This window comes from Protopterus annectens, chromosome 9.part0 (genome assembly GCF_019279795.1).
Source record: "Protopterus annectens isolate FY-2018-M chromosome 9.part0, PAN1.0, whole genome shotgun sequence".
Taxonomy (NCBI): Eukaryota; Metazoa; Chordata; order Ceratodontiformes; family Protopteridae; genus Protopterus; species Protopterus annectens.
This window is the reverse complement of record NC_056743.1, coordinates 1,785,601,038-1,785,621,805: the sequence shown is the minus strand read 5'-3', so window position 1 is coordinate 1,785,621,805 and position 20,768 is coordinate 1,785,601,038. Positions and strand designations below refer to the sequence as shown.

General features: G+C 42.3%; 1 protein-coding gene across 4 annotated transcripts in view; it reads right to left on the bottom strand.

Moving 5' to 3' along the window:
- GCDH (glutaryl-CoA dehydrogenase) overlaps nt 1–20,768 on the bottom strand; it is a 455,659-nt gene that overhangs the window by 378,969 nt on the left and 55,922 nt on the right. For 3 of the 4 annotated variants that reach the window (XM_044084655.1, XM_044084653.1, XM_044084656.1), the window contains exon 2: nt 20,197–20,304. In XM_044084655.1, coding sequence (XP_043940590.1) covers nt 20,197–20,293 — 97 coding nt within the window. In that variant the 5' untranslated portion in view covers nt 20,294–20,304. Of the gene's footprint in view, nt 1–20,196; nt 20,308–20,768 lie in introns of all 4 variants that reach the window. The other variant, XM_044084654.1, reaches the window with a different exon arrangement.

Below are 20,768 nucleotides of genomic sequence, written 5' to 3'. Positions count from 1 at the left end.
TTTATTTTCAGTAAATTGAGTTCAAACTGAAAGGACAGACTACAGTATTCAGCCAGTGTCACGCTATCAGTCTTATGGAGAGCAACATGTTAACAAACATACTTGCATTTAAAAAGACTTGATGGCAGAAGGAAACAGCCTACTTAACATGTGCTGTAAGTATTTATCATGCTACATATCCTTTATCTCTCTATTCCTCTTCTAATTTTTTCAAACACTCTCTTCTTTCTTGGATGCCTCAGTGGATTCTCTTGCTAATACCCTTCTGACAGTCTATGCAATGGGCCATAATCCTCTCTGTGTAAAAGATACATTAAAAAATTTGGGAAGTTAATGTCTCATATTGGGCTTTACTTTTGTTGCCTCCCTAAAGGTACCAATCTATCAAGACTGCACAAGAACTGTGCAACATTCTTATTCTTCATGAACACAATATGGTCCACATACTCTTGTTCTAGACAGTATGGTAGTGATACTAAATGTTTTGTGCTGAAAAAATTATCATACAAGGATAACTAAATAGTATACCCTAAGCTGCCTATGTAACGGAACTGTTTTTCATGCTATATAAAAAGAAGTTATGTCTTACCATAACATTCCATCTGTATTGTGGATCCTCGTTCAGTCATTACGCATGGGTATCGGTTCCGACCTCGGAACTGAGCTGGCCATTTTCCAAGCTCACGTCCGCTTCAAAAACTCTTACCCACAATCCCCCTCTCCCTGTTACGTCAGATTGAGTTTGCAAGTCAAAGAAGGTAGAGGCTACCTCTGGTCAAATAACCTAAGAGAACCGGATGGTGAGATCCACTAGAAACCACAGGAGGGGGAAGGAGGGAGGGTCATAATGACTGAATGAGGATCAACAATACAGATGGAATGTTATGGTAAGACATAACTTCTTTATCTGATATTGTTAATCCTCGTTCATTCCTTATGCATGGGACAGAGTCCCCAGCTACCTCTATTCCTGGGAGGCTCTCATGGAAGGACATTCCTGAGCACCATAGAACCGAAGGATACTCTTCCCCTGGATGCCAAATCCAATTTGTAATGATTGATGAAGGTATGAGGTGTAGCCCAAGTTGCAGCTGCACAGATGTCGTGTAAAGAAGCTCTGGCATGGAAGGCAGCAGAAGTTGCCACCAACCTTGTTGAATGAGTTTTCATGGTAGTAGGCAACGAGATATTACGTTGTGTATAAATAACGGTCACACAGTCCTTCAACCATCTAGCTAATGTGACATTAGCAATGGCAGGTCCTAATCTAGGTCCAGAAAAGGCCAAAAATAACTGGTCAGATTTACGAAAGGGTTTAATCCTGTTTAAGTAAAAATGGATTTGCCTGTGGATATCTAGGGTATGTAGGCAATACTCTCTCCTCTGTTTGAATGATTGGGAAAGAAAACTGGCAATTCAATGGCTTGCTTAATGGACATTTCAGAGATCACTTTAGGCAGAAATAATGGATTAGTTCTCAGTGACACTCTATCTCTATGAAAAATCAAGTATGGACCCTTGATATATAAAGCTTGAAGCTCAGTAATACGTCTGGCAGAAGTAATGGCGACCAAAAACAAGGTTTTCCATGACAAATACTTGAGGTCACAAGAAGAGGCTGGTTCGAAAGGTGACATTGTCAGAGCTTGTAGAACTAATGATAAATCTCATGGTTGAATAGGTTCTCTAAAAGGTGGCTTCAGATGATTCACACCTTTTATGAAGGTCTTGCACAATTTATGGGACATAAGAGAGGAATCTTGGACACCCTCATGAAAATTAGAAATTGCAGCCAAATGAACTCTAATGATAGAGGCCGACAGACCCGATTGACAAAGTTCGGCCAGATAGTCTAATATTATCGACACTGGTGCTGAAAAGGGGTCTACTTGTTTATCTTTCAGCCAACAGGTAAATCTTTTCCACTTGCTCAGATAAGTAATTCTAGTGGAAGACTTATGAGAAGCAATGAAAATATGATGTACTGGTAAAGAAAGATCATCTGCCTGGCAATCAATGGAATTGGAGTAGCCAAGCCATGAGCTTCAGGCTGTTCAAGTTGGGATAAATTTGATTCTGTGGATGTGAGATCAACTCCGGGGTTGGATGGAGAATCCATGGTCGAGCTAGTAGGCGAGGCCAAAGGAAGGGGAACCAAATTTGTTGAGGCCAATATGGTGCTACGAGGATCACCTTGCTCTTCAACCGACGGGCTTTCTTCAGAAACTGAGGAATGAGGGGAAAGGGTAGAAATGCGTAAAGAAGACCCGAGGGCCAATCATGGACTAGAGCGTCCCTGGGTGACTGTCCCGGAGGGGGAATCAGTATGAAGTAGTTGCTGCATTTGTAGTTGGTCAGGGATGCAAAGAGATCGCAGCAAGGACGATCCCAGTGAAGGAAGATCTCCGCCACTATCAAGGGATTCAGGGACCACTCGTGAGGTTGAAGAATGCACCTGCTGAGTCTGTCTGCCATCACGGTGAAGCTCCCGGGAATGTGCGTTGCTAGAAGAAAACGGTTGGTAGCCATCGCCCATTGCCATATCCTCATGGCCTCCCGACAAAGGGGTAAGATTTGGTTCCACCTTGCTTGTTGATGTACCAGACCACCGCCATGTTGTCTGACTGAATCGCAATTGTCCCAGATGGCAGCAGGGGATGGAATGCTTGCAACCCCAGAAGCACCCACTCAGCTCTAGAACATTTATATGCAGGTGGGCCTCCAGTTTGGACCAAGTGCCTTGGACTGTCTGTCCCTGACATAGCCCCCACCCCCACCCCCACCCCATCAGGGAGGCTTCTGTGGTCACTGTGGCCTTGGGTTGCTGGGGGGAGAAGGGGCGAGACCATTGTGAGAGATTGTGTGTCATCCATCAATTCAAATCCTGTTTGCACCTGCGGGTTACTCGAATCATGGCTGAAAGAGGATGCTGAAAAAAATACCATTGGGTGAGTAGAAGCCTCATGTGAAACCTGGCCAGGGGAACAATGGTGATGGAGGCTGCCATGGAACCCAACAGTTGTAGAACTGAGTGAGCCGTGGATTTTTCCCTTGAAAGGATTGGAATTAGTTGTTGCTTTATCCTTAGAATTCTGTGCTCTGGAATAGCAGCTCTGCAGTTTTTTGTGTCCAAGATAACCCCTATGAATTCTGTCGACTGAGATGGGGTGAGATTGGATTTTTGCCAATTTATGGTTATGCCTAGCCTTTGAGCAGCGAGGAGAGAGTATGCCAGGGCTTTTTCCAGTAGATGTCTGGTGGGGGCTGAAATGAGTCAGTCATCTAGGTATGGAAACACCTTTAATCCTTGAAGTCGCAAGTGAGCTGTGACAACTGCCATGCACTTTCTGAACACTTTGGGGGCTGTAGAGAGTCCGAAGGGCGGTACTCTGAACTGGTAGTGACTGGCTCCTACATAGAAGCGCAGAAATCTTCTTGATGGCCTGTCCACTTTTATGTGGTAGTACGCATCTTGAAGATCTATAGAGCACATCCAATCGTCTTTTTCCAAAAGCGGGAGGATAGACTGTATTGTGACCATCTGGAATTTTTGTACTCTCACAAATTTGTTCAATACACTGAGATCCAAAATAAGTCTCCAGTCCCCGGTTTTCTTTGGCACCAAAAACAGTCTTGAGTAGAATCTGGATCCTATCTGGTCTGGAGGGACTATTTGGATGACTCTTTCTTAGCAGCTTTTCTATCTCTAGTGCTGCTTCTTCCCTTTGACTGGGTGGAACGTCGGGAAGGTTTTTTTGAAGAGGCAGGACAAAGATCGAAGGGGACAGGATAACCTCTGGTTATAATCCTTTGTACCCAAGAATCGGTGGTGATGGTTAGCCAGGAAGAAGAGTACAAGGAGAAACGTCCCCCAACCATCTCCAGAGGAAAGGAGTTGGGCCGCTCTTCAGGAGCGCTGGTAGGATTAACCAGGGAAAGAATCCCTGAAACCCTGGTTATGCGGACCCCCTCTGCCCCGAAAGGAGCGTCTTCCCTGTGAGTTTCCCCCTCTGCCTCTGCGGGAGAACTCGGCCTGTGTGTCACGGAAAGGACCCTGAGATTTCTTGAACCATATCTTCCCACTCTTTTGGTTTTTGGAGAAAGCACGTTGACAAGAAGAATAATGGGCACCTATGGCAGAAAGGGTCTTACTGTCCTGTTCACATCTGGCCAATGTGCTTTTAACTTTGGGCCCAAACAATGAGGAGGCCTCAATGGGAGCATTAAGAAAGGAAGACTTAAAGGGTTCCACAAAATTGCACAAGCGCATCCAGGCGTGTCGTCTCAAGACCGTAGCTGAACCCACTGCTCTAGCTGCTCCTTCTGATGTGTGAGATATCAGTCGCATAGAGGAGTTAGATATAGATTCAATGGTGGCCAGCTGAGAGGCCACTTTGTCACAGACCTCATCAGACATGGCACCAGCCAAGGTTTGAGAGAGCTCAGAAATCAAATCCCTTTGAAGCCTGGTAAAATGTGCCATATAATTCAGGGACCTGATAGCAAAGGTGCGCTTCCCTATCCTGTCCAGGGCCCGGGACTCTTTGTTAGGTGGACTGACAGTCTGGCTTTCTTCTTCTGCCAGATCCTTTTTTGTTGTGGCCGCCACCACCAAAGCATCCACAGGAAGACCTTTAGACCAATGCGTATCCGAAGCAGGAGGGGACAAAATCTTATCTGGCCTCTGGGGAATAGCTTCGACAGTATCAGGAGACTTCCAAGCATGCTGCATGAGGAGCCGGACAAGTTCATCAGCAGGTGGAGTAACCCAGGAGGTAGGGGGCCAGGCGCGAAAGGCCTACAAGAACACAGATTCCTCAGAGGTCAGATTAGAGGACTGCCAGTCACCTCTCTGTTTCAGGATTTTGAGGATATCACCAAAGGATACCTCAGAGGGTGACCGAGGGGATCCTTCCCCCTCATCGAAATCTGTGTCTTCGGTGAGGGACTCCTCTGTGGAGTCCATGATTCCTCTTACACAAACTTTTCTGGTGGACCTCCTCAGTGGGAGAAGCTGGAGAAGACAGCGGAAAAGGGGATTCCTGAGGGAATATGTCCTGTGGCCCTTGCACCCGGTGTCTGCTAGGTGCGACTTGTGAAACCAGTGTACCAGAGGAGGGCGGAGGTATAGACAGTCTGGTATCGCCAGCAGCAGCGAAAGCCTTCCCCATCAGTTGGAAGGCTGGTCCACCCGAAGAGGAGTGCATGTCTACGACAGGGGTCACCCCTCCCCTAAGTGGCTCAGCCTGCCGACCCGGAGTCCCTGGATGGCTGTGGAGCAGCAAACTATGCATGTCACAACTGACATCCTGGGTCATAGCAAAACTTTCCTGCCACGAATGCAACTGCGGTTCCTTAGTGAGATCCATAAAGGGGACCGAAGAAGGGGAAGACTGTTTTATATCCATGGACTTCAAAGGCAATGAAGGAGGAGAATAAGAAAGGGTCTTTGGAGATGGGTGATCACCTCCCAAGGAAGGATAGTTCCTGAGGGGTGGGATACCTCTGGCCAAGAGTACCTGGTCCACAGGATGCAACACATCATGTTCAGAAAGTCTTCTAGTGGACCTCATGGAGGCTGAGGGAGAAACAGGCTTGTCCACAGAAGAGGCAGACTCGGTGCCCATCTCATCTGTCTACACCAAGGACAACAGTGCCGACAGAGACTGGACTACTGTTGTCTGCACCGAAGAAGTCATTGGTGCCAAGGTCATGGTCTGCACCGACACAGGGATAGGTGCCGAAGTGATTGTCGGTGCCGAAGCTGGAACCGACAAAACTGGAGTCAACAATAAAGGCATCGGTTCCGAGGAAGATCTCGGAGCCGAAGCAGTCAGGGTCTGTGCAGACTGAACGGTCGGTGCCGATACAGTGCAGATATATAGAAGGCTGCAGGAGAAGACGGAGCCAAAATCACTAATGGAGCCGAAGGCCTCGGTGCCGAAGGTCTAGGCACCGAAAGCACTGGGGCTGACTGAGTGAGCTCTGGAGCTGAAACTTCAGCCTTTTTAGGTTTTGGTAGGCGGGAGTCCTCAGCCGGGGATGAAGGCAAAGATTTAGCCTTAGTAGGAACATCCACAATTTTCTTATGGGCTCTAGGAGGGGTTGAGGCCTCCGACCCAGAAATAGCCTCTGAAAAGGGAGATTTAAGAAGTCCCTTCAGTAACAGCTTGTTTTTCCTTTCCAACAAGGTTCTATTAGAAAAGTTCTCACAAATAGTACAGGGTGGGTCAACAGACAAATGGGAAGCTCCCAAACAATAAACACACAAAGAGTGTGCATCAGAAGTAGGTAATTTGTGTCCACAATTAGAACACCCCGGACTACCTTTCTTATCTGCCATGACAGCAAATTAATTAATTAATGGTACAAGAAAGTACCCGAAGGTATGACAGAAAAAGAAAAAGGATTACCAACGATGGTAAAGAGAGAATACCTCGCGGTAAAAGTGGTAAAGAAAGAAGAAGAAAAACCTGAAAAATTTATGTACACTAGATGCGATAGGGTAAGAGGCAATAAAATATGAACTTTTCTGACAGGAAAGCAATCTGAAAAACTATTAAACAACAAATGACTGTACTTAGCTCAAGAGTAGTAGCTTGACATGACCAAAAGGCAATGAGGCAAACGAAATCTGAGGTAACAGGGAGAGGGGGATTGTGGGTAAGAGTTTAGCTCGAGAGTTTGAAGCTGATGCGAACTTGGAAAATGGCCGGATCGGTTCCGAGGTTGGAACAGATACCCATGCGTAAGGAATGAACGAGGATTAACAATATCAGATTATTTATTACCATTGTTTCTAGTACTCTTTTGGACTGTGGCTAGGTCATCGGGTGCCCTGTGCAGTTTCCCCAAATGGCACCCCATCATGTAGATTGTGCAAGTGTTTAAATAAGGTGTACATGCAGTGTTCACGAGTTCTTATAAAGTCTGATATTTTGAGGATGAAAGCGATAAATTTATTTTATTGTGTTCAATAAATAAATTGTGGTTATTATTCATTTTCTGTTTGACCTGTTCCATGGTGAGGTGCTTGTAGCCTCTCCAGGTCCAAATAGGCACCCTCTCAATTCAAAGCAGAGAAACAAAAATTAACAAAAAAAGCTCTTCTGTTCAAAAACGGTAGCAAGGAGTTAGATGACCACACTCAATGTGCTTCAGCATTTTAGCCATGACCACAAGTGCGGTACTGGCCAAAATTTCTGAATCCTTGTTGCTTCATAAAGCATTACTGGTACAGAAGTCCTATATCATTGGCACCTGTTCATGCTCCTAAGAGCTTGCACTGGGAACATCCAACCCCTTTGCCTTGCCCTGGTTAAGTCTCCTCTGTATTTATTTATTATATTTTGCCTTATACTCAGTGGGGACTGCTTGCTGCAAATGTTTTATGTTGTTTTTTTTTTTGTTTTTTAATTATACGGGAAGTTTATTTTCTGTTAGGTGAAACAAAATAACTTCTCCAGTTCACAAAGGAGAAGCATTTATTTAGTTAAATGTCTTTACTAGGGAAGAACACTGATGAAACAATGACCAATTATATGTTCAGCCTGGATTGCATCATAATGTAACAAATGTGCAGTATTCAAAAACAGTGATTTACACTTATGAGAGCACAGAAAACTGACAAACAATATACACATACCTCTAATAATAAATGTGAAATCTGGTCAAGGGAATCATGAGAATCACAGAAACCATGTGACCCAGGATCCTGAGAAAGCCCTTGGCCGATATCAAGCGATTTATGGGTCAACAAATGATAAATAAATAAATAAATAAAAGCTCAGGAAGATCTCTTAGTACATCTCTACTTTATTGGGAGAAAGGCTCTTCTGAGTCTAGAATCTACAAGACAAGACATCCAAGGAAAATTTTTCTGTAAGATGGGATGAGAGATGATTTTTCTAAGTTCGCTTGAAATTCCAGACTGTGCAGGAGTTCCCAAGCACTCATCAAAGAATCATAACAACTGGAAAAACAGTCTGCACATATTTATTTTATTTATTCATTTGACATTTGTTTATCAGGGGTGGTCTGACCGGGTCTACAGAACCCGTTTTCAGCAGAGGCCCAGGGAGAAAAACTCCACATACAGTACAATACAAATACAGTATAATACAATACAATAAAGATTACATTAGAAATGCTATACAAAAAATAAGTTGAAAGAACAAACTGCTACAAGATGTTGTAATATATTACTACACATCTAAACAGTTCTATACAGTTAAAACATTACAGATGATAATAGTCGCTCTCATCATACATGATGTAGAAATAGCAGCCAGAAAGTCAGTGATGCAGAAATATAGCAAGAGAGAGTTAAGATGAACAGAAGCAATAAAGCCTGAGGGGCAGCTTAAGGATATGGTATAGAAGCAGAGAAGGAGTTAGAAGAGTTTTAGGATGAGGGATTGAAATGTGACAGAAGAGGAAGACCTGAGCATTAGGCAGGCTTTATGCAGGAGTAGAGCCATGTATATTTGAGATGATTTTTAAAGAGGCTTTGAAATGGCTTAGGCCAGGAATAAACCTGGTAGCTAGAGGTACTGAATACCAATGTATAAAGATGGAGTATGAATATAGAGCGTGACCAGGTTTTCTTGTCGGTTTTGAGATAGCTGAGAGATTTTGTCTTCTGATCGTAGGGATCGATTTGGTGTGTAAGGTGTGACTAGATTGGCTAGGCAGGGCAGGCATTAGGCTTGAAAATAAGGTTGTGCAAGGTGGATAGCTGAATAAAGGCAAGTTGATTGGGTAGTTCAAGCCAGTTTAATTCTACGAGTGGTTTACAGTGGTGTGTGCGATATTCAGAGTTTGTGGCAAACTTTGCAACTTTGATATAGCACTGTTCCAACTTGCTTAAGGTAGAATTTTGTAAGTTAGTTAAAATAGGGGCACCATACAGAAGAGAGGGAAGTAAAAATGTTTTTGCAAGGGCAGTTTTGGTTGCTGCAGTAAAAAAAGTGTTTGTTTCTATATAAGAGTCCCAGTTTTTGATGAGTTTTCTTTATATTTTGCTGTATATGGGGGTCAAATGAAAGTTTATTGTCAATGATAACACCTAGAGGTTTGGTTTCCTGCACTATTTCTACTGCAGTGTTATCAGATGAAAGATGTTGAAATGATCAGTGACAGGGGAGGTGTTTTTGGGATGAAAGAGTACTAGTTTTGTCTTCTTTGGATTAAGAAAGAGTTGGGCATTTTTTTAGCCAGGATTCAACTGCTGTAAAGGACTGTTGAGTTTTTGAGAGTAGTTCTGGTAGTGATTGAGCAGTGCAGATTATAGTGGAATCATCAGCATATTGAATGAAGGTCCCAGGGTGAGAGGCAGTGGAAGGTTGTTTGTGAAAATGTTGAAGAGTAGGGGTCCTAGGATGGAGCCTTGGGGGACTCCAGTAGGGCTGTGGAGAAAGGGTGAGAATTTGTTGGACCATTTCAGTCCTTGAGGTAGCTCTGAAACCATTTTACTGTGTTATGTGAGAAGCCTAAGTTGGACAGTGTGTTCAAAAGTAATGGGTGAGACACTGTGTCAAAGGCCTTGGAGAGATCAATGAATACTGAGGCTGTATAGCATCCTGCATCTCTGGCCTTGTTCACTGTTTTTGTAAAAGATAATAGGGCTGTAGCTGTGCTGTGGCTAGGTCAGAAGCCATGTTGGGTTTTGGTTAAAAAATTGTTTTGCAATAGATATTGTATTACCTGCTGATGGATACTTCTCTTGAGAATTTTGGATATGGGTGACAAGATGGATATAGGACAGAAATTGGATGGATCAAAAGAGTTGCCTTCTTTGTGGATGGGGGTGATGTAAGATTGTTTCCATATGGTAGGTACTTCTGATTAGGATAAAGACCTATTTATAAAGATACTGACTGGGTAGGCAACTGAGTTAGCAGCCAGTTTGAGGTAGAATGGGGGGAGACTGTCAGCTGAAGTAGAGTGGGGTTTTAGTTTTTGTAGTAGTTTCTTAATAGTGTCAGTGGGTATGGGCTGAAATGTGAATGGGGCTTGTATGACATTTTGTTGGGAATGGGGATTAGTAATGACAGAGTTAGAAGTAGTTGATGGCCTGGGGACGGTGTCTGAATAGGTTGAAGGGTGGGGGGGTCCATCATTAGGGATGTTACTTAGTAGGTCTAAAATTGATTTTATGAAGTGCTTGTTAAAGTTTTCGGCTGTTTGTGATGGAGGGGTATCTGGTGATAGGGTGTGCTCTCCATTTCTTCCAGGATTAAGAAGAGAAGATATGGAGTGCCAACATTTACTGGGGTTGATTTTATGCTGGAGTTGAAGCTGGGAATAATCTGACTTCTTATCTCTGTTGATTAGTTTTGTCACTTTGTTACGTAGTGTTTTGAAATTGACATGATTTTGTTCATTTTTGTTTTGTTTCCAGGTTGACCAGGCTAGGTCCCTTTGCATCATCAGGTGTTTACATTCCTTAGAGAGCCATGGTGCTGAGTTATTTTTGATTCTTTTCATACGAATGGGAGCTGGGGTATTAAGTATGTGAAGGAAGGTGTTATTAAAGTATAGTACAGCAGCATTAAGGGGTAGTTGTTTAAGGGGTGTCCAGTCTATTTCCTGTAGGAGATTGCTAAATTTATGCTGACAAAAAATAATTGCGCTCATAACTGATTTTATAGTGTGTACTCTTAGTTGTTGAGAGTTTGTTCTAAGGGAGTAAGCTGGTAGATGATCGCTCAGGGAGTTAGGCAGTGTACCAGAAGAGGGGTAATTAGCAGGGTGGGATACTTAAACCCAGTCTAAGGTGGACTAGCAGGCAAGATCTTTGCTGTATCTTGTTGGAGCATTGATAACCTGAGAAAAAAACATACAGATTTGTACTATTTGTGGGGGAGTCGGAAGCTATGGTTTGCCAATCTATACTTACGTCTCCTAAGATTATTGTTTCAAGGTTTATGGTTTGGGATGTCCAGGATAAAATATTTTCCAACACTGGTATATTGTTACCTGGTGGGATACATATTACTATTATGCAAATTATTTTTGATATATTAAGGTTTGAAAAGGAGACTAGTGTAGAGGGATACAGGAGTGTCATTCCTCCCCCCTTTTTTTAGATCTATCTCTTCTGGTTATTATAAAGTTTGAAGGTATTATTTCTGAGTCTTTTACATTGGGATGTAGCCATGTTTCAGTAAAGGTGAGTATGTCAAGTTTATTTTTATCAATCCAGGCTAGCAGTGGAGCTATTTTATTACATACACTTCTAAGGTTAAGTGTAAGTATATATGACAACTGTCCAAATATGGAAAAAATGTGAATGCCTTGATGTCTACAGTAAGCAACTGCTGGAGCCAGACACTGTAAATACCCTAGGTGGAGTAAGAGAGAAGTGAAAGGATAAGCCAGATGCAGAAAATCTTATAAAATGTCTAAAATCTTTGCAAGTGGGAATGTGATGGTAGGCATCTTTTAAGTCTAACTTTAACGTAAAAGTGAGTAAAGGTATGAGAGGTGAAACGGTTTGAAAGGCTAATATTTTGAACTTTAGGACCTTGACAAAAAGATTGAGAAACAAAAGGTCCAGGAGAGGTCTCTATGTTGCCTCTTTCTTTAGTAACAGAAAAAAAAAACTTTGCCCATCTAGCTGGAAGGCACTGGTTCTATGCCACCCTGGGATAACACTTGTAACAAAACTGAAGGAAAAGGTTTGTTTAGTTTACTGGACAGGGAGGGATCCACTAAAAAGGAGAAAGGGCCTCACTTTGCCATCTTATCCCTGTTGGAGGATTATAACCATCCATTTGTCTGAGACAATCTAATGCCACTGGGAAAGATGAAGACCTACACTGAGGAACAGACATCAGGGTTGGGGGGAGGATGCTGAAGAGGCAAATAGTCATTATGACTTTTTGAACTGTCCTTGATTCTGAGATGTTTTTCCTTTCTTTTCAGATCTTCTTTTCCATGTTTTTTAAAATACCACTTGCTGCTTAAATTGCTCTTTTTTAAAAGGGGAGCGGGATAGAAAGACAATTTTTATTCAACTTAGAAAAGGAGGGTTGAGGATTTTGGTCTTTTCTTGAAGCAACTTCCCTCTCTCATCAAATCTCTTATGTACCTCTGCAGCAGGTGAGACAAAAGGAACTTCCTTATCAAGAAGAGAATTTAATATTTCAGATTTAATATCTTCAGTTACGTTTTGACAACATACACAAGTTAATCTTCTCATAATTGTCCTGGTAGTAGCAGCACAATCATAACAACATCTTAAAGAATATTTAATTACACTAGAAGCTGATAAAGTGAAGACATTCAAGGAATTCTTTACCTTAGAAGAACAAAGGCTGACAGTTAACTTTTTCATGTTTCAAAGGACAGCATTAAAATATTTAACATGTAAGCCTGGCTGAATAAACTTTGTCAAAAAGTGTTCCCATCCTTATCGCAGGGAATGGGATTAGCATCATTTAGCAGAAGCAGTTTTAGAAAATAAATAAGATCAATACATGCTCTACTTTGGGGTTAGAAAACATGTATTCCAGAGTCTGAGGTACCTTGTATAACCTATCAGAATTACTAGGGGAAGGAGACTGACTGTCAGGTAAACTACAAACGGTCAGGGAAACATCCTCTAAAGCAGATAAAATGGGAAGGTCAGCTGCAGGTTGTGAATATCCAGCTGTAAGAAATCATAATACTTTTGCTGGGAAACAACCATTTTATTTTGTTGCCAGTAAAATACCTCTTTCATTTTAGTTGAAGTCTTAGAAAAAGATACGCCTTCTGGAGAGAAATGTGAAGCAACACTTTCCTCAGAATCTTCAGTTTGTGAAGAAACTCACTCACTATGCAATCCCTGTTCTTATGACAGAGAATCAGTGTCAGAATGGGAGGAGCTCAATCTGTCAGGAGAAGAAGAAGACGTTTTCACATTAAAAGCAGAAATCAATTCCATAGCAAATCCCAGTAGGTATTTCCTGTTCACAGAAATTGACACAGGAGAAGCCACATTGTTAATTTTTTGCTTTCTTTTCCTGGGAAACTGCTTAGGAAAAAAACTCATAGCAGGAACACTATTTCAGGGATAAGGCACACTGTCCTGACTATATTGTTAACCTTCACCAGCACCCCCCCCCCCGACACCAACAAGAGTATTTCTCTCTGGCCAGAAGGAGGACATACCTAAAGCAGCAGAGGACATGTCTTACTTCCTTTCCTTACTGGTTGTAGGTGTTACACCACAGGGGAATGAGAGATAATGATGAGCAGTCTGAAAAACCAATACCGATTCCATCCACAGCAGAATCACCCATCGGCAGGTGAAGCAAAGCAGGAGTCAGACTGACACCCAAATACTCCCTAGCAATTTTCTTCTTCTTTTTGCGGATGAGGACGTGAGGAAAGAACAGAGAAGACTGGTAATTTTTTCATTGGTTCAGACAGGAAATAAGATGAGATTCAGTAAACCTTTTGACAGCAAAAAAATCTACAACCAAATGCAAAAAAGTAAAAAATAAAAGACTTTAACACAGTATGCTTGCACAAGTATTCACAGAGTTAAAATCCTCTCAACAAGTACAGGACAGTCCAAACAAAGTGACTTTCCTACCATAAAAGCAATCTGACAGAATATTTTCAAGATTTTATCAGAAAAATAAAAACCTGCAATCAACTGTATTACAAGCTGAGTCGAGTATAAACTCCCAGTGTTACAGACAGCACTGCATTTTATTTTTCTGTTTATTTATTTGTTTTATTGAATACTGTGGTCGCTCTGTCTCTCTGCAGTTACCTTGCTACAGGTGTAGCATACTGGTTTCAGTGGGGGTTATTGTTGTTTTCACTTCTTTGATATTCGGTGTTTAACTCTTAGCCTAGAGGGTTTCTGCTTATAAGTGTTAGTCACATATCTGTGAATTTATTTCTGCTCAAATATCGGAGTTGTTTGGCTGGCTGCTATCTACCTGCAGTACTATCTGTAACTCCCAGTGTTACATATAGTACTGCATTTTATTTTTCTAATTATTTATTTGTTTCATTTCATATTGTGGTCTCTCTGTCTCTCTGCAGTTAGTTTCCCACCCTCCCTCGAACACTCCTCCTGGGTCCATCTCATTTGCTCACTCAACTGAGCACAGTGAGATCATATTTTGATTTCAGACACTTCTATCAGTCCCATCTCTTCAGCTCTATCCACTCTATACAGACAGAGCATTTGGGAAGGACAACCTCTGTAGTCTCTTAAGTGTGCTGTATTTCATCCCTCTCCACTAGCAAAAAAAAACATTACTTTACTTTATTCAGCTGTTCTTACTGTAACTGTCTTCTACCTTCTTTATTACCTTAGTTTGCTGTTCTGTGTGCTCTAAAGTGTTCAACTGCTCTTATTCTGCACTTATTACTGCTTGTTAGTAGCCTGATTAAATTTGTCTGCTATTCTATGCGTCTTAGTTTTGGTTTTAGCACTTGTGATTCAGGCCAGTTATTTCACATTTAGGGTTTTTGTGGACAAACCCTCATCAAACTCTCCCCAAGTCCACCACGTACTCAAAGCACTGCATTTCTATGAATTTGTATAGAGCTGATATAGCAGAGTGCTAAATTCTCCTGACTATGAACAGAGGTGGAACTGTTTCCCATCTTATATTCCAAATTGATAAGTACTCTTTTTGCAACTCAGTTTGCACTGTGTGTATTTATATATTTGCTTTATTATTTATATATTTGCTGTACTGTTTCTGTCCTTTGTTGTTGTCTGCACTTTGTTTCACAGGGTAGTTCAGAAGCTAGTTTCAGGTGGGGGTTGTTGAGCCAGCCCATCTTAACTGTCTGTCATTGCCTGGGGTGTATTTTCTGTGTTGTACGTCCATTGCTAGAATCTCCTTGTGTTCTGACTGACTGTGCTTCTCAAACAATCTGGAAATATAGAGCTGATAAGTATAGCACTTTTTAACTGTTCAGAGTTCTGCACTGTCCTAATTTTTGCTTGCCTGATTTATTTATATATCTGTTGACATTGTTTTCTGATACTTAAGTGCCTCCATTTTTTTCCTAATTTACTGCTTTCTGCACTTGTTTTTAGTTATTTTTTTAATTTATTTGCATTTATTTAAACTGTATTTGCTTTAATACTGCTACATTACACTGAAGTGTGCTAGCTTGCACTGTATTTGAATTGTTTTTACTGCTATTTTAGCTGCTTTTCTGTAAAAAAAAAAAAAAAGAAGTTCTAAGCTTATTTCCCACCTTGTAACTAGTCTAGTCCAGATACAGATTTGCTGTATCCAGGACTGTTTGTAAGCTTATGAGCCCCCCAAGCCTTTCTGCATTAGAGGGAAGCTTTCTAGCTTAATCAGTGGGAGTGGTAAACACTAGTTAGTCTATCTACCACAAGAGGAGTGGTTTCTGGCCCAGAAATTGTAGATTATTGGCTGTTTGGGCAGTTTTTTCAACCATTTCAACTTTCTGGTATAAAAGATAACGTTTGGGTGGGTTTGCGCTTGTTTCAGCTTAGCGGATCCAGTTTTTCCATCCTGCAGACTGCAAGAGCATCAGAAAGGAAAAAGAGATACTCCAAGTACCTCCATTTTGATTTTTTCATAATTTACTGCTCTTTCTGTATTTATTTTTAATTTAATTGCATTTATTTAAATGGGGGTGGTAAGCACTAGGTAGCCTAGCTACCACAAGAGGAGTGGTTTCTGGCCCAGAAATTGTAGTTTATTGGCCATTTGGGCAGGTTTTCCATCCATTTCAACTTTCTGGTTCAAAAGCCTGTGTTGCGCTTGTTTCCCACCTTTCCTGTAACTAGTCTAGTCCAGATACAGATTTGCTGTATCCAGGACTGTTTGTAAGCTTCTGCGCCCCCCCCCCCCCAAGCGTTTCTGTATTGGCTGTTTGGGCAGTTTTTTCATCCCTTTCAAATTTTTGGTTTAAAAGCCCACGTTTGAGTGGGTTTATGCTTGTTTAAGCTCTGCCTCGCGGTGCCGAGCTGAGGTAAACTATTATTGGTGCCAGAAAGCCTGCTCTTCAGTTTTACCCTTGAATATTGCTAGTTCTTTCTCTCTTGCACTTCAGATAGCTTAATCACTTTACACTTCAACAGGTTATTGTAGCAATTATTGTAACACACCTAAGTGCCATCAGCACTAGTTGTTCTTCACGGAAATAGCTCCAGTACTTAGTAGTCATGACCACCCCACCTGCCATGATTAAAGGGCAGTTCTCTGTACTTTCTCTTATTAATCTGGTGCACTTTGGCATTCTGAGGCGGTGTAGCAACTGCCTCATGTACACAGACAGCCCTCTCCTCTTACCTCCCAACACTCAAGACTTGTGAGAGATGCACTTACATCACCAAATTGGAAGCTACGCACTCTCCAGCAAAGACCAGACTAGCTGGTCAACAGGAGAAGGTCAACACCTGCACCACAACACATGGAACACATTGCCCTCCAGAACACCCACCATCACATCTCTCACATAAAAACACTAACCACACACCCACCTTCGTGGAGGTTGTCAATAGAAATTTACCCAGACAGCAGAGACCTCCAAGACAGAAATTCACTCAACCACCACAACACAGCACAAACCACAGGACATATACCTCATCTCCACAGTGTGCCCCTCAACCTAAGCCCCCAAGGCTAAACACCTTGCCCAATACACTAATCATAGGTGACTCAATAGTGAGGCACACAGATTTCCCACTCACTAGGTTGAATAAGGAGAAGGTAACAGTCAGCTGTCTATCAGGTGCCATAATCAGACACATAACACACACACTCAGGTCACTCCACAAGTACAAGTAGGGACTCTGTCATTGTCCATGTGGGTGTGAATGACCGGAGATGCACCTCCCTGGACTACATGAAAACAGACATGGTGGAGCTCTCAGATTATGTGGCCCAGGCAGGTATGACCCTAGTCCTGAGCAGTATCTTACCATCGCCCAGAATGATACCGCAGTACAAACAAAAACTGATTGACTTCAACAATTGGCCAAGTTTCTGGTGTCATTCTAAGGGGCTCCAGTATCTGTCTGCTTGGGATGACATGACTGACAGACCTCATTGACTGACAGACCTCAATGCTTTACAAGAGATGGCCTGCATCTGTCACCCCTGGGCTTCTGGATACTGGCTAAGACTAGACTGGAAAAACTCCCTTATTAGCCTCAACAAAAAGTTGAAAAAAAATCCTCTAAAGCCAGCTATGAAGGCAGGATTGCAGCAAACACTAAAAACAATCACAAAGCCTTCTACAGTTATATCAAGAACCTCCATGGCAATACCCAGATTTGCTCTGAGTTACTGCACAATGGTACCTCCCATACTGAGCCAATAGATACTGCCAACATACTGGCCAACAGATTCAGTGCCAACTTTACCCCATTCTCCCCCTCTAAAGGACCAATCACAATACCGGAAGAATGCCAGGTACTCAGCATTACTGCAGCACAGGTTAAAGCTGCACTGTCCAAGGCCAAGAATACAGCTTCCATGGGACCTGATAATATCCCTGGCTGTGTTCTACATGAACTACAAAGTGAACTGGTACCACATCTGTGTGCCCTGTTCAGTCACAGCCTCACCTCAGGCTTTGTCCCTACCAAATGGCGTACTGCTACAGTCATCCCTCTCCATAAAGGGGGAGCAACTACAGACCTTGGCAATTATCGCCCCGTTAGCCTGATGAGTCTATGTAAAGCTATGGAGTGCATCATCATGGACCTGATTAACAAAAATATAGGAAATCTCCAAACTCTAGACCCCACGCAATTTGGCTTTGTGAAAGGGAGATCGTGCCTGCTCAACCCGGTTGACTTCTTTGAGTCAGTCACCAGGGCTGTGGATGAAGGTAAGGCAGTGCATACAGCCTACCTCGATCTGGCCAAGGCCTCTGATACCATTCCTCACTCGGGAATTATTGATAAACTCACCAAACTAGGCATCAACCCCTATATCACTAGGTGCGTTGCAAATTGGTTCACAGACAGAACACACAGCGAGAATGTAGTAGACTCCAAGTCAGACTGCCAACCAGTCACAAGTGGAATCCCACAGGGATCAGTCCTGGGTCCTCTCCTGTTTGGCATATACTTCTCAGAAGTCCTGGCCAGCACAAAGGGACTCTGGCTAACCAAGTTCGCAGACGACTGCAAGTTGGGAGCCATTATTGACTCACCAAGTGATGCAGACATCCTACAGAAAGGCCTCACTGAGACCAATGACTGGTGTTGAAACCATGGCTTTAAGCTTAATGCCAAATATTTGTGTCATCATCCCCATTGGTAAAAACTCACTTCCCACTAATTACCACATCGATGGGAGCCCACTGAACACTAAAGGCATTATAAGAGATCTGGGGACGCAGGTTGACAGCAACCCCTTCTTCGACCACCACATTGCCACTGTGGTCAGAAAGTCCTTCTATGTGGCATATCTCATTACCAAGGGTTTTGCATCCAGGAAGAAAGAGGTCATCTCTCTTTACTCTTCTCTCATTGGACCAGTCATGGAGTATAATGTCCCATTTGGCATGTACCTCACTAGACACCTGCAATAGCTGGAGAGGCCACAGAAGTAGCTCATGAACAAGATCCTAGGCATTAAACACATGCCCTACACGGACAGACTCAAAAGACTCAAGCTATTCTCTGTCTCATATCACCTACTTAGAGGCGATCTTCACTTGACTTACAATGCCATGTCTGACCCAGCTCTATTAGAAATGCTACATCTAAAGATATCCCAATCCCTCCACACCACACGCTCCAGAGACCTCAATCTCATTATCACAATCAACAGAACATGCTGGAGGGACAGGTCCCTCACCCAGAGACTGCCCATGCTATGGAACAGACTTCCCATACATGTCAAACAGAGCACCTCACTGGCCCTCTTCAAAAGAGATCTTGATGAGTGGATAGGTAATAGAAAGTTCACCCCGGGATCACTCCAGTGGCTCTACTTGATAGAGGCACTGGGAACCAACATCGGGTGGCACGATGCCAGGGCACTTCTATGGGCTAGGCTTGTAAAAGCTCCAGGGCCATTAGCCTAGTACACACCTATGAACCTATGAAGGTTTTCCCAGAAGGAACATATCGGCTCAGCTTTAAAAGACCACTAAGCTGACTAGTGGGTTGTAACCTTGGCAGGATATAATCCTAATAGCTTAGGCTACTGCAACAGTCATGTAATGTTAAAATCAGAAGATTTCCCTGTAGCTGTACTAAGCTGGGAGTAAGGGATGCCAGTGTCTCTTATAGGTGGAAGCATTATAGCTTCTTACCACATACAGTACTGTATTATGAGTTATTTATTTAAAAACATAACTATGCTCAGTTTGACCCTGTCATGATGTAACTCCACCCAGGAGTTAGTTCCACCTATTCAGCTGATCTCTAAAGCTGGACTTTGCTTTGACGTTACCAGTTACAACAGGCAGGTAGCCTTGTACAACAGTTAGCAGACAAATGGGACAACTTGTATACCTCTGTTTAGAGCATGAGGAATTATCGGGTACAGAAGAATGGACACTTTCTAGTTTGTAACTCCATGTTGGGAGTTCCAAGAAGAGATTGCTGTTCTCAACAGTCTCCTTACCAAAAGAACAAAGCAAAAACTAACAACTTCTATACAAAAGCAGTACATTTTGGTAGACTGCATTAAAACTGAAGTCATCCTAGGCAGTCATTTCTCTGTAGAAACACAACAGGTGTTTTAAGAGTCATATTGCATAAATATATAACCTTGCAAATGTGTTTTTGAGGATTCTCCTCCAGCCAAAAAATAAAAATGGCTCATCATGATAACAGAAATGGGAAACCAAGCTGATATGCTCTATTAGAGACACATTGTCATTATTTACTGCCACCTACAGCTCTGCATTATCATTAAAAATTAAGAACCCCAAATTACAAAGATCAACTCCCAAGAGTCACATTCATAGAAAGCAGCACCATCTCAACCATTCTGTAGATGGCAGTTATGCTAAAACCTTTACAGCAAATCTCATATCTTAAAGTTTACATCAACCCTGAACAAAAATATGTTTTTTTAAATACCTTACAATAACATTTTACACAACTACCATGCTTCTATTTAAGCCAGTGTCTTAAGGGGAATATGTGTACTGGCTGTTTCCATTAAAGTATTGCTTTACTTCTGTTTGTACATTAACATTATCTGTCCCATCAACAAAGTACTATACCTTTATGTTGTGTTGCTGCACCCCGAGTCGGAACCGTACTGAACAATAAATGACTTCTACCACTCAGCAGTCTCAGCGCTATCCTTCTCAGTGCCATCTTGGGTTACTCTGCTAACATAAAATAAATGCATTAAGGCAATATGTTATTGAATAAAGCAGCCACCAAATTTAAAAGGAACAACATACAGTAAAAGCAGTTTTCATTTTTCTACTAAAGATAGCATATTATTGCCTTTATTGTTTTAGTTACATATCGCCAGTTGGCCTGAAGTTATTTTACATACAAAAGTCAGAGCTCATGAGTGCAGCAAACTACAAAGTACGGTATCTATACCATTGTATGTCAGGAAAAAAAATAATGATTTTAAAGTCCAAATGGCACGGTAAGATAAAGAGATTAGTGAAACTTTGAGGGAAAGGCAGCAATATTTATTAATTTCAATGTTTAAATGTGTACATGTTGTTGTTGTTGTGTCTTTCAGCTTTTCCCGGTTAGGGGTCGCCACAGCAGAACTCCGGTCCACTAATGATTGGCAGTAGATTTTTACGTGCCGAGTTGCCAGCCCTGACAT